We start from the raw sequence: 15468 nt of genomic DNA on the forward strand, positions 1-15468 counted from the left end.
GGGGTAACTCAGATGTGCACAATAAACAAAGGGTTGAACAAAAATCGATCCATATGATTATGTATTATTAAATATTTTTGTATGTTTTAACATTATTTTGTGTGTAACTTTATGATCTAATAAAATTATTCAATATCAATGAACCTAAAAAGAGTGTGGTTAACAGAAAAATTAACAAATTTCGATAGTAATGTCATGCTAATACAATAAAAAAATTACACGTTCACTTGATATAATAAATTATCAACAATTTTGTGTGTGGTCAGCCACACAACAATATATGGTGTGGCTACATTTGTATATTGAAGTAATATCTATTTATTCATACATATAGCCTTATATAATCACAAGTTAACCTTATTATGTCCATAAAAATAACCTCAATTCAATATATACATAAAATCAACCAAGTAAAGAAGTAATCTCATTTGCTCTTTTAAGTAACCTATTATTTTGTTTTGGCTATTAGAAGAATAATTCTACTTGTATGTTAATTAAAGTAACCCCACTTTTCTATTAGAGTACACCTGATACATCACGGTGACTCCATTTAACTATCGTCGCAACCCCTATTACTTGATTAATCTCTATTATATAAGGGAAGGGGAGAGGAAGATGGTGTCCCCCTTCGAAAATTCTAAATTACCCTTAATGATTTAATGAAATGAAAAAAATTTAGAAAAGAGAATAATTTAAAAAACCCCTTTCTCTTTTCAACTTACCATTCTAAAAAAGGTATATGCGTCAAATAGTTCAATCAAAAAATTAAATGGACAAAATATCTTGACCTCTTTTTATAAGAGAAGATGGTATTTTTGACGTGCACCTGAAAAGTATGAAACACTCACTAGCACTACTTTTGATACTCTTTAATTCAGTCAAACCAAGTCAAGAAAAGCTACTCGAATAAAATGCAAAATTAAGACAGATCAAGCTAAAGATATTAAGCATAAAAACACACTTTTTTTTTATTGCATTTTGATTCAGTTATTCATGGGGAAAAAATGAAGAAAACAATCCCTTTTTTTTTAACTCACTCACTCAATCAAAAAACCTTCTACCCTCTAGTGAGAATAGAAGAAATTCTACTTTCATACAATATCTTAATGCAATTCTTTGTCTATTCTTTTTGTTCAGAATTCATTTACAAAAAATTAATATTAGAAAATCACTCACAACATTTGTTAGTTTTTTACATTAGCGAATTAATATATTTCCATTCATCTAACTATTAATCTCTCATATTTTAAGTATAATCATAGTTATAGTACAAATGAAGTACATAATAGAATAACAAGTTTTGAAATTAACACACTCGTACATATTAGACTAGTTATCTTATATGTGAAGTGGCCACACCATCAACTAATTAATGGTATAGCTAGCCACATACAAAATTTGTGATGAATTATTAGTTTTGATTACCATATATAAACATAAGTGCTATATACAACAAAAAAGGCTAAATACAGTATCTAAAATTATGCCTAACTTAACCATGGTTAATTTTAATTTTTTTAATATAAAAAAAAATCTCGTACGCAGGGGTGCAACAATGCAGCAAAATACATTACCATAAGTACATGAGCATACAAGCCAACGTATCACATTTATTTATAAAGTTGGATGCGTTAGGGTTGTGAAAAAAATCTGAAATGGGCCTATCGCATCCCCCTAACATAATAACCCACGTCTAAAGTTTTCTTGTCATATTATATTATATGTTTGATGTGGTAGGGGTATGGCGGGAACAAGGTCATTTATCATAGATGACCCCTATAGGGGGTCATTTGTCATAGATGACCGTCCCCCCCCCCCCCCCCCCAAAACGAGGTCATTTGTCATAGATGATCCTCCCAGGAGAAAGTCATTTGTCATAAATGACCCCTCAAAAGATAGGTTAGTCTTTTAACATAAGTGCTAACACATGATCACCAATGAAAATTACCCAAAATTAAAATATACTAATCATTTATCTCGACAGCATTATAGGTAAGTAGTCCAATCGTTGCTGAGGCCAAAACAAAGTCTAACCTTTCTAAGGCTATGTTTAATTAGTTCACCTGAAATTTTCTGATCTGAACTTATCTGATCTGATCTGAACTTATTTTTCTAATCTGATCTGATCTGAACTTATTTTTTCTGATCTAATCTGATCTGATCTGATTTACAAGATCTTATCTTTTATAAAATATATTATTACTATTATATTATTACTTTGTAAATCATTATTATGCAATACATTATAAGATCTTCTTTATAGTATTACTATTATTAACATTTTATTTCTATTACAACTTTTACACAACTTTTATTATTATTAATAATAATTATTATTATCATTATTATAAGAACAACAATAATAATTATAATCATAATTATTATTATTACTAAAAATAATTATATAACTCAAGTCATTATTTTATAAGAGCACTTATACAATGTTTCACACTTTCCCTTAAAAAAAAGTTTCACACTTGAAAGTCGGCAAACTCAACTCTTTTTTTCCATATAAAATAAAATAAGATATACAAACAACTATGACTTGAGCAAAAAATAAATAAATATCATGCAAGTTCAAATAGCTAGAGAGATTTGGAATTCGGTAGGAAGAGGTATACCGAATCTAAATTTATAATTTGTATCTCACACTTAGCTTATTTTGAAATGTAATCCGGACTAGTAGTTTCGTTGTCATGAATTTGAGATATCATATTTTATATATTTCTTATTTTTGCGTCAATCTTATGTTCTAAACATGTGGCTTTTAATTTTCTATTATTTAATAACAATAAAATAACTTAATATAATAATAACAATGACATTTATAATGGTAACAACAAGATTAATAATAATTACCAATATTAATAATTAATAAGTACAACAACAACAACAACAATAATAATTCTTTTGAACAAATGTACTAGTAAATAATAATACTCCCTTTGTATTTTTTTATCTTTCTCACTTAGAATCTTGACACTATTCACAATTAGAGATAATCTTTTAGATTTTTCTCAATATATAAGAAAAATATAGTCATGTGGGGTCTTGTTTGATTCGTCTCAATGAGTACTTTATTAATATTCAATTATTATAATTTTTATTAATATGTAATGAAAGATATTTAATAATAACGAGTTTTTAAATATAAGCATGATATGATCTGAACTGATCTGATCTGGTCTGGTCTGGTCTGGTCTGATCTGATCTGATCTGGTCTGATCTGATCTGATCTGATCTGATCTGAACTTATTTTTTCTGATCTGATCTGATCTGAACTCATTTTTTCTGATCTGATTTGATCTGATCTGATCTGATTAGATCTGAAATAAGCAAAAATAAGGTGAACTGAACATAGCCTACGACCACTAAACCACAAATAAGCCAGACTACGTAGCGTGAGTGCGTAACCATCGATCATGATCTGGAGTGTGTTTTATTCTGCGCTTGACAACCAACTTTCCATATTGCATTTGCATACCCAGTGTTGACTGTTGTATTACAATTTACATGCCTTTGGCTTATCCCAGCAAATTTCATATTGCTTTCTCCATTTTATATTATTTGTTACACTTCTCAATTCACGGATTCTTAGATGATTTTTAGAAAAAAGAGAGGTAAAGTAAAAAAAAAAAAAGACCCATGTAAAAGGAGAGAGATAGAGAGAATTTATTGCCCAAAAAAGAAGCATAATAAGTAATGTGAAATTTCCCACAATGAAAAGTATAGCGAGTATTATGAGACGGAGGAATGTTGAAGTTTTGAATTAGCCAAATACGATTAAGCAATTCTTAAAGTCACTTTTTTGTTGGCGTTCTTTCTCCTATGTTCAGCTAAGGTGTACATAGTTTCTACATTTTTTTAAAAAAAAAAGTTCAGCAGAATTCTTCAACCCACAAGCACTAGAACGGTTTAATCGTGCAACTAGGGAGGCAAAATTTATACCAAACCATATTATTTGTTGAATAACAAAGAATATAATTTACAACAATAAAATTACTTATCTCGTTCCAAATTAGTTATGACGCTTTTTATTTTAGGAGGTTTCAAATTAGATATACTTTTATTTTGTGTATGGAATCCTTTTGCTTTGTTTTCTTTCTTTATCTCTCTCCTCTCTAAAAATATCTTAATAGTCCGTAATTTTAAAAATGTCACAACTAATTTGAAAGGGAGAATGTACAAAAAATTACAGCAATAATAAAACATCTCAAAACACAATAAATGTCACAATTAAAAGAGAAAAAAATCCAATATTAGACGGTGGAAACTTAACTTGAGATGATTGTTTCATTTCACCCAAATTTCATACCAAAAAAAGGGCAATGAGCTTGACATCTAACAAAGAGTCCTTGAAATTTTTACAAACTCGGACCATAATTCACTGATAAAACATCCAATGCAGTTCTATTTTTACATAATCTTATGAACTAGCAAGGAAGCCAGATATTTAACAATACGTAATAAAACATAACGAGTCATCAATTTATACAAGGATGATGAATAAGGTTCAGCAGTAAACACTTTGCCAAAACAATCTTTATACTGCGAAACGGAGTCCATGTCTCAGTTGATATCCCAGCACTGAAACATCTGCAGACCTTCTATTGTTCTTCTTGATGGTGATCAATCTGTCATATACACACCAAGGAAAACTAAGGAGATGATCCCGATTCATCCCCTCATTATACATCCCAAAATAGTCCGGGTGATAAGTAACATAATACCAAGCAGATGCTTTTGCATACACGTCATCATCTCCTGAGTCGGGATCATTTCCTTTCTTATTAAACCATGTCCTAGCTTCCTTCCTTAAGGACTTGACAGCCATAGTAATAGCTTCTGCATCCTTTCTTTTATCGAAGGACTTTGACATTCTCATTATATTACCACTCAAAATTTCTGCTTCAGAGGTGATACCATAGTAATCCATGAGATTACCGAGCTTATAATCATATTGGCTTTTGTAATATTCAGCATCATCCAGATGATCTTCAAAGCCATCATATTCCATGTCCGGATCATAAGAACACCTAGCAATTTCTCGGGTAAATGATCGAATGGAGGTTGAACTTGGGGATCTTTCCTTCACTTCCCTGAACAGCTTCCCTATGACATTTTGTGATTCATAGGTTGGTTTGTCAGGCTTATCCATGAAGTCAGGGTATTCTTTTACATAGAGGGCAGGTGGTGTAACTGCTGGGACGCCAGTTTTCGGGAAGTCAACAGCAATCGAGAAAAGCTGAGCGAGCTGTATGCATGGGTCACTCATTGCTTTCAAAGGCTCCCTATCTGCAAAGGCCGTGTGTGCATTGGCAATGATACCTAAGCTGTCATTGATTATATAGTTGGCAAAATAATCCAAAATTTCCTGCATGAGTACACAATTAACAGAAACACTTCAGAAGAATGTATATCTTGAAAACTTTGATCTGTTCAAAGCACTCGTCGATCATCAACACTCGTGAAAAGAAAGCAAATTAAACTATCAAGACAAAACCGTCAATTTTAGAAATACCCAGGATGAGTCCTGGTAACATGTTTATTGTCAAAAGCTATGTCCGCTAAGCAAATATTTGCAAGCCAAAAAGCAAATTGAGGAGACAAGTAGCATAAACTAAGAGATTCTTTGGGTGGGAGGAAAACATTTTCATGGAGAAAGTAGATTTTTCATTTTCATTTGTTTGGTTTGTGATGGAAAATAGTCTTCCTATGGGTGGATAATAGTTCTTCCAAAGATGGAAATTCTTTTTCTCAAGGATGGAATGTCATATTTTACCTCCCTATACGTTACATTTCTCTTTCTTTTTTTTCTTTTCCACTCCAATTTTTCCTGTGAGGATCCAACCAAAAGAAAACTAATTTACAATCAAGTTTTTCTCGGAATACGGTTTTCATGGAAAATCCTTTTCTCCTATACTTCTGGAGCCAAGCTTCATGCATAGTCAATTGCTAACGGTCCTGTCTTACTCAAAGCTCCTACTTCAGATAAAAGCAGCATCAAGTTATTCAAGTATGTTTCTCAATTAAGTGAAGAAAGAATAAGATACCTTAAAGAGAATCAACTCATTATTCAAACTAAAATAATTAGATAACAAGAACTAACAGAAAGATACTCATCATAACACTATCAATATGGTGAATGTAGTATTGCCAGAATGGCCTACATTGTTGACATATACAATACACACATGATTTCATAACTAGAAAATCTAACATTCTTACAACATTGCCAAGACCGCAAAACATTAAAATAACATATGCCTCGTGAATCGTGATACCCTTAGAACACATTATACTATTGCCAATCATGGGAAGAGCTATGATGACAGAAGTATGATACAGTATGATCTTTCAAAGAGGACAATATATCTTTAGGTTTTATGATATTCATGGATGTATCCCATCATCGAAACACCTCCTTTTTTTCATTATGAACATCTGATAGATATGAATGAAGTATGTTTTGATTTACCCAAAAAGGTCGCCAAACATAAAAGATCAAAAGGATTAACAGCTTGACAGCCACTTGCTGCCATCAATCACTATATACTAGTATATCTTTGGTTTTTTCCCTCATCTGAAAAAATTAAAGTCTTCAACAGAGACAGGGTGCAAAGATATATGCATCAGCTATCCATATCAGCATTTGTATCAGTATACATATATCAGTTATAAAGAAAGTTTCACATTAAGTTAAATCACTAAATTAAACCTGAAAAAAGGAGTGTCCTTACTATCATCTAAACAAACAAGCACATAATGTATACGGCATATTACTTGTTAAACCAGCAGTAAACAGGTACATGAAACAAAAGTGTACTGCCAATGCTTCATAACCGCTCCACTAAAATTCTAAAATCGAAAAAAACAAGCACATGGAGCAAAAAGAACTGAAAGCAGAGAAAACAACCTCCATGGTAACCTCATGATCCAATACCGTACTCTCAGGTGCGACGTAATCCATTGGTTCCTCTTGGCGAGGTGGTACTAATTCATGGTCCCAGCAGACAAAGTATATATCACCGTCTAAATCACTTCCAGAACATTCATTTGGATGAGGCCTATTATCAACGTTAATGTGTCAGGAAAATCATATCTATGATTGAAAATAAAGAGAATTATGAATCCACGAGGCGTCCATAATTTGCCTGAAAAACCTACATTAACTTATCATTTCTCGTCCTACTTTGTTTTCTCAAATTATAATACCTAAGTACTATTAAGTATTAACTGTTGAAACAATCATGCTATAAATTTTGAAGAAAATATATATGAGGTTGGAAAATCAATAAATATTAAAGACTCTATACATGTATAGGAATTGATGCAGATAGAAGGAAACTGTGACAGCTAATGACTATATTACACTTTTGATCAGCAGCAGATATCCCAGCATTACAACACCATATGCTTCAATTCGGAATCAAGTAAAGACAACCACAAATTTATGAGAACTGAAACGATATCTTGACAACAGAATTTGAAGATGAGTGGAGAAGCATGTAATACATATACCTCTTTCCCTTCTGGGGAAACACAACACAGTCAACCATGTGATGCAAAGCAGGCACATCTACTGCCATCAAGACGCGAACGTCACCGGGATGCAAACAGGGGTTCTTAGCAACAACTACTTTCCCTTTCACAGCATAGTTATTTGGTTCAAAGTCGTAACCAGTGCATGTGAGGAGTTCATTGCCAACATTCCTAAATCTTGCACCAGAAACTTGCACAAAAACCTGACCATACTCCAAAGTCTTAGTTTCATCTAGACATCCCATCATTGCTCTACCACGTGGGACAAATATCCTTGACTTAGTCAGCAATTCCTGCAATTTTGCTGCCCGAAAAGTTTGCAACATCATTGAAAGAAATGGTTCAGCATCAGGCTTGTAGCCACATTTGAGCATTTCTTTAAGAATACTTGTAACCTCCCCTGGACACATAAGCTCCAATGCTTCTTGTGCCTTTAATGGATCTCTTAGGATAGCACCAATTGATTCAAAGCTTCTTTTTGCTTCTTCTCGAATACACGGTCTTGCACACCAAGAGTGGACAGGAGAGTAACAATTGACGATTCAGATAACAAGGTTGATATTTACTGTAGGCAAGCACATCAAGTTTAGCATTATCTGATTGATACTTGCACATGCTGTTTCGCAACGACAACTTCTTACATGACATGGGATCAACAGCAACAACACCCTTGAACCCACCATATCTAATCTGGAAGGCAGATGGCGTGGAGTTGTAACCACATTTCTTTGCCACTTTACAAGCAAAATCAGCTGATATCTTTCCAATTCCATCTGAGAAAATGTGTGTATTTCTCCCAACAGTTACTTCACATCAGGTATCATCTCAATTTCCTCCCTAGCCACAGTTAGAGTTTCAGTGGATGAGCTGAAAGATTGACCAAGTCTGGCAGCATATTTAGCTACATTTCTTATTTCTCTAAAGTCACCCATCCAATTTCTGATGTCAGCGGCTGACAGTCCAGGCCTTGAAGCAAACATCCAGGCAGAATTTTCCCTCAACTGGCTTGATGAAAAGGCCAAAAATTCAAATTTCTATCACCAATATGTATCCCATTCTTGAGAGTGGAACGGATCCTTCTATCAATGTTAGTCCGCATGCCGGCACCAGGTTCAGAGGAGAAACGTGGAGATAAATCTGTAGAGTATAATTTCTCCAGATCCTCGTCGACGAAGGATATGCGAAGAAAGTTATCAACGTCATAAGGATAATTTCTCAGTACTGATTGGACACATTCACTTCGGGCCACAAAATATACTCTACATGGAGTTACTTGAACTCTGCGCACATAAACCAATCCCACATCCAATGAAATGGTTGGCTTCTCAGGAATTCTCTTAGATGTGAGGTATTTTGTGTACTGTTGTTTCAGCCATCCAATGGATCATAGCAGCACTCCTTCAGATAATACAATTTCTCAAGTGCATATCTACACACGCCTTATCAATTTTTCTTGGATCAATCATCTGATAGAAACTGTGGTCAAGGTTTGGACCAGGAAGACATCCAAACTGAACCAAGTAGTTTACCTTAAACAAGATATAGTAAGGTAACTCAACTCCTCTGGAGGAGCCACTATTGGAACAAGTTCCATGTTACAGGAAAAGGTATTGCCACTTACTAGAGTAAATTGGCCATCATCCTCCTTAAAATATGGAAAGGTAGCTCTGAAGTCTGGAAGTTCGCAGTTATAGGAAGCTCCAAACATAAAACTGAAGATTGTCCTACACAGCTTGAGGGGGTGAAATCTGTTGTCCTGAACCATTGATCATCTTGTTCCTCTTTGAAATAATTGTTTTCAAAGAGCAGTCCAGAAACACGTTCAATCTCAAAAATTCGAGGAGCCCCAAACAGCTGAAAAGTTCATAACTTCAGACTTAATCAATACAGGCAACAAGTAATCAAAATATTTAACAGCTGTAACTGACATCTAAACCAAAAAATAAGGCAAATGATCCATTATTTAGCAACAGATTCGTGAATCTTGACTACATGTACATGTGCTCCCCGCAGAGCACCATGCAGTCAACTGTTTGACCAATTAGGTCAATTATTGCCATGGGCCACACCCAGGAGTAAAATTGAAAAACAAAAGGCTCTCACTTGGCCCATGCAAGACTAGAGAGTCATGAACAGCAGCCAACTTTTACCCTTAACAGTCACCTCCTGAGAATGCTGCAGCATGAGGGCACATTCTTGCTCCAAACAAGGAGATCAAGGGCTGCAGCTGAATGAATCTATGCTCTTCGCAGCACAACATTGGTGGAGTAAGACGTAAGTTTGCAAGCAGCAAGGTACTAGCTTTTACCCAGGCAATTTGGGGTTCCAAAAGCTAGCCATCTGCCCCTTTAAGTTCAAAATAGAGAGCTTCTGCAGGATTTTCTTAGAGACTAACTAAACTGCATAATGACTTGAGAATAAGAAGTGGTTGCCAACAAATTTCAAAATCAAGTTAATAAGGGATGTCAATACTCATGAAATTCCCGAGTACAAGACATCTTACAAAGATTACCACAACAAAGTTGCACCTTGTAAAAATAACTGAAAGAATACATATCAAGAAGTTACAAAACAGTAATCAGACAAATAAAGTTTTTTCGGCAGTCAGCCAGTCAACATCTCTGGAATTTACGGGCATATATGGCCTTTACACAAGAAAGAGCCTGACAATATGCAATGACGCACAATTTCATTGTTATTATGCTAACTAACAAAACCAGCGAGGTGGGACTAACTGATAAGACAGTGACTTTATATAATGTATTTTTTCTAAGTCTACACTTCGGCAAGAAGCAATGCGTGAGATTTTGATGTGATCTTTTTCTGTAGACTTCCATTCATCAAAGCAGTAATATGCAAGAGGAAAACCCTGGACGTTTAGTTTGCTTGACCATTTCCTTCCCAGATAGATTATGTGTCGCGGAGAACTTCTATAGCTAGTAGAAATTTAATTTAGTTTATTTTAGAGGAATATATGCTGTCTCATGCTACTAGGAGACAAGCTTTAGGTATTACTGTGATATATTATTGTTTACAGTGAATTATCAGGCTATCCGAGCCCTATTTGCTTATATGTAATTTGGCAGCTAAGATAGCAATCTAGAAAAGGGAGAGAAATCGTAAAGGGTCCCCCTGTGGAAGCAAATGCTTCCAGATGAGCCTGTTTACCAATTATGCCAAGCATATATAGCTATGTTAGAAGAACAATCATTTTTCAACTAGGACAGGTATGCAAATATATTTTAAAAGAACCAGGTTAGACTTTAGAGACCACACCTGAATTAGAAGATACTTCACATGATTAGCACGTGGACGTCGTAGTTCAATCTGCCAAATACTCTCATACGAAAGTTGAAGTTTATATTCTTTTCATCATAACTCAAGTAAAAGTAAAATCTTCTCAGCCCCGAGCCAAATGAAAGAGAAACATTACGTCCTGACCAAAATGCGAGGAACTTGTCATTTGAGGTCTGACATCCGACATGGAGTTTATGTTGTCCATTCTATGCTGGTAAGTGTTGGCTTGGACAAGTCTTTATCCATCTCTCGCGCCTTCAAGAAGTTGGAACGATACCAAATTTTTTAGGAGTTCTGCTAGACTCAGGATAAGCTCTGCCATCCGGACAGAGGTGAATTGCACAACAGCATAACATCTTGTCCCACCAGATTTAAACTGCCTTATTTCAGAGCATAAATAGTTCCTTCACCGGTTTTATCCTCCAGATATGTTTTTGACTGCTTCAGCAGACACGGTAGAAGGAAAACCAGATAACTGAATTGTCTTACTCTTACCCATGAAGTCAAAGTGAATGAAGCAATGTCACTGCATATACCCAACTTAGGGATTATAGTCATACTCATAACTAACTTCCCAGATTCACAGCAAATAATTGATATAGTATGTCCAATAAATCCAGTGTAACTTAACATACATCGACTGCTAGATGTATATTGGAATTGAAATTATTCACTGAAAACAAAGCTGTGCACGTAGTTAGCATAATGCGTCAGCTAAATGAATTAAAAGAATTACCACAAAATTAAATCAAATAATAAGATAACATAAATGAGACTAAAGGGAGGCAGTCTTACACTCTTATGCTATTTGACCTCAATAGAGAAAGTTTCCCGTTCTTAACATTACATTGATTTTTAGGTGTAAGTGATTGGGAGACAGAACTTATTATGGGAACACTCCACTTAAGCCAGTATAGAGCTTTCAGTTATGATGGTGGAAGCTTCCACACCAAACAAGATAATTACACCAGCCAAATATGTTCCAGAAGTTTATTTAGAATGAAGTAACTTAATAAAATATCTCAAACTACCTTTAGTTTTGATTTGGGAGCAGATTATTTTCCACAGAAGGTAGTTTTCAGTTTCTGTTGTTTGGCCCATAATGGGCGGAAACTTCTCAGACTCTCCCTCAAGGTTTGTTTCCAAGTAGGGGTTCCGGTTGCTACTGGCTACTGCATGGTATATTCTATCTCATATACTATGAAGTAACACAGTAAAGATGGGGAATATAAACTTGAACACTGAAAACAGGGCGAACAACTCAGTCTCTCTGGTATGCCCTGACCACTAAACATACAACAAAGGCTGCCCAAGTGTCATAGATGTTAAGCGACCAATACCTGGTCAAAAATTTACATCCCTTACCTAAATGAAATAAACTCTTCATATCCTTTAAACACAAAATTAACTATATTTGAACAAAGAAAATCCTTTTGGAAGGCCATTTCCACATACAAAATATGTACAGCTAGTACACACCACATACACAATTCATCACCTAAGAAATAAAATGAGCCACTAAGGAAAATCTTATCAGAATTTTCCTCTGTAGTAATCCATAGCTAAATCCAGTATAACCTGGAATCCCAAAATGCTAGTCTTTCCTGGCCACGACTTGAAGAAGCACAGTTTAATCTAACTGAAGAGACCTATCTTCATTTCCATATAGGAGTGTTAAACCACATTTAAATAGGACATCATAAGTATGTGAAATGGCTTGGTAATATATAGAGACAATAGAGAACAGAGATCTCGAAAGTTGATCACCTACCACAGTTTAACAGTTCAAGATAAAGCAAACAATCAAAATAAAAAAATCTTACAATTATATTGTATGATTTCATTGATGACTACAGAAGATCTCAAGCAAACTTAATAACTGAAGAGTAAAAAATTTGAGTTGAAAGCCTTATGGCAAACAAGTATTAGCACACATAAAACAATTATCTTCTATCCCTAGACACAAGAATGCTCAAATCTTTGAGACATAATGCACAAGTGCAGTAGGAGATAAATATGCGGAGAACTACAATACTCAAGCAACCTAAAACTTTTTGTGCATAGTGTAACCATAAAAACCAATATCTACAAGTAAATGATCAGCCTCCATAACAATAACTAGTCAATGTAACATACTCCCTTTGTTCTCTAATAACGTTCCAATTTAACCTTTACATTATCTAAATACTCAACTTTGACCATATGCTTTCACTAATTACCAGAAAGAACAAAATCTTATTAGATTTGTTGCAATTAACATGTTCATATATCAACGTTCAATAAATTTTCACTAAATGATAACTAAAAATATTAGTAGTCAAAGTCCAACATCCGCATGCGTGAAAGTCAAACTGGAACAACCAAGGGATTATCATTTTCAATTTCCAGTTTTTGTCTCAAACTTCAATTTTTTTTTCTTTTTTGATTAGGAAATTAAGTCAGCCAAGGACTAACCCCTACCAAGCTACTAGCCTGTAGGAAACACCAACACATTGGCTGGTAAGGCATGCATAGCATGCTAAGGAAATATCCCAGCATAATGCTGGGGGTAACCCCTGACCACAAGGGCCAAGGGGGAGCGCTCTACCCACTTGAGCTAACTCCTATTACCTTTTCAAACTTCAATGTCTACCTTCAAAATATTACCTTTTCAATAATTTTATATATATAAAAAAAGGTAAAACAAAGCACAGTGATGTATACAAAATTCAATCTCGAGTCTTAGCCCTTGGCTAACATCCCATAATGCTTTACCAGCTAAATTAAATGACATCCACAACATCGAACAAAAGGCTAACTAAAAATTGAAAATAATAGGGTTTTCGATCTCAAGCAAAAAATAAACGATCATGTATGAATGACCCTTTCAAGTTTCAACCTTCACCATATGAAGCCAATCATCCCATAACCAGAAAACAATTTGGGTAGTCAACTACGTTCACAAAATCACAAACTTTCCACATCAAGTCCATCAAAATCCAACATAATGCATAAAAGTGAGACAAAAATGCAAATTATTAAGTCAACAATTTGAAGACAAAACGACAACATATAATTCGAGGCATAAGCATAACCCTGACAATTCTTCGCAAGAAAAGAAGAAAAATAGAGAAATGAATTGAGATATAACGTAGAAACAGAAGAAACACGAGGATATAACGTAGAAACAGAAGAAAAAAATAGAAAATGATCACCTTAATTAGGAAACAGAGTAACTGTCACGATGGTTTGGAGGAGAGAGAAAGAATGGTGAGTTGTGAGAGTGAAGTGGGCATGAAGAGTGAGGAGTATGATCTTGGAATCTCTTAAACACAAGTCATTGGGTCTTATTATAGTCGTCATTGGTCAACGTCAAGTCAATATTTAATTTTAGGAATCATACTTTTTCGTTAATGACGTCTGAAAGTGCCGCTAATTATTTATTTTTCATCTTTTCTCCAATTTTATCCTCGTCTTTTGGTTTCATTGCTGTATAGTGTATCCTATTGGGAAATTTAAAGTTCTGAGATCTGTACGGATCCAATGGCTTCTAATTGTGACGAGGAAAAAAAGATGTTAAGCATTCTGTACAAAATAAAGAGAGTTTGAATAAGAAAAAGAAGAAAAACAGCGACGTCAACATTGCAATTTCGCAAGCAGTCAAGCATGTTCTTCGAGTATTGTTAAGAGACTTAAGCCACGTTCTTTTAAATTGGGAGAAATTATGAATTAGGAGAAATTGAAATATTGAAGGAAATTGAAGTATCGAACTGAACTGAAATTGAACAGAAAATAAGCTTGTTTTTTTGAGCACGATTTTACTTCAATTCAGATTGACTCAGTTTAATTCAGCTTAGCTCATTTCAATTCAGTTAGAAAATGGTCTCAAAGTATGTTCTCTTCTATTTATGTTTTGACCTTAGAAAGAAAAATAGTTCAGATATGTTCCTATAAATTTTAATAAGTTCCGACAAAATATAATAAGCTCATATAAGTTCAGTGAGCAAAAAAAGATTTGTCACACACAAATAGGCAAAATTGGCTAAAACAGCACCATTTATTGGTCAGGTGTGTCCAACAACATAGTCAACCTTTAATTAAGTGGTGCAATTATAATAGCTCCGATTTCTAAACCATCTTATTTACTATTAATTATAATTATTAGCTAAATTATATATTAAATACTCTTATTTTATCTAAGTTGAAATATGAATTATATTTACCAATCTTCTGTTAATTTATTGGTATCGATATTATTTATATGTAGCAAGTAATATTGAATTATGTTTATAACCTCTAGCTTCTCACTCAACAAAATCTAATTGCAATTAACAAACTATCTATCTGCTATCTTACACACATACGTGACATTAATGAAACCAGAAGAATCATGTGGTTGAGAAAATCCATCAGTCTCCTATTGAATTACTGATATAGCCAATAACGCAAGGTCAAACTATTAGGCTTTGAAATTGTGATTTCAGATCCTCCAGCCTCTTGCTGGTAAAAAAATAATCAAAGCAATGGAAGCTTCATTGCGTGAGCTAAATTTGGACTAAAAATTGATGGTTAGCCGAGCCTACCATGATTCCCTATATAAGGCTAGGTGAGTTAGTCATTTGGCTTCTAAACTCTCAAACTAACTAATTT

At 34.2% G+C, this 15468-nt stretch overlaps 1 protein-coding gene across 1 annotated transcript; it reads right to left on the reverse strand.

Moving 5' to 3' along the window:
• Nucleotides 1–4228: 4228 nt before the first annotated feature.
• LOC104887440 (probable RNA-dependent RNA polymerase 1) lies at nt 4229–11361 on the reverse strand. Its single transcript, XM_010672066.4, is given in 17 exon segments — nt 4229–5374; nt 6917–7067; nt 7522–7999; nt 8002–8073; nt 8076–8351; nt 8354–8578; nt 8581–8919; nt 8922–8969; nt 8972–9106; nt 9109–9222; nt 9225–9396; nt 10819–10913; nt 10916–11034; nt 11036–11124; nt 11126–11223; nt 11226–11268; nt 11270–11361. Coding segments are annotated over 17 exon segments (3354 nt in total). The 5' UTR covers nt 11339–11361; the 3' UTR covers nt 4229–4543.
• Between the last annotated feature and the right edge of the window lie 4107 nt (nt 11362–15468).

The sequence above is a fragment of the Beta vulgaris genome, chromosome 2 (assembly GCF_026745355.1).
Source record: "Beta vulgaris subsp. vulgaris cultivar EL10 chromosome 2, EL10.2, whole genome shotgun sequence".
NCBI lineage: Eukaryota > Viridiplantae > Streptophyta > Magnoliopsida > Caryophyllales > Amaranthaceae > Beta > Beta vulgaris.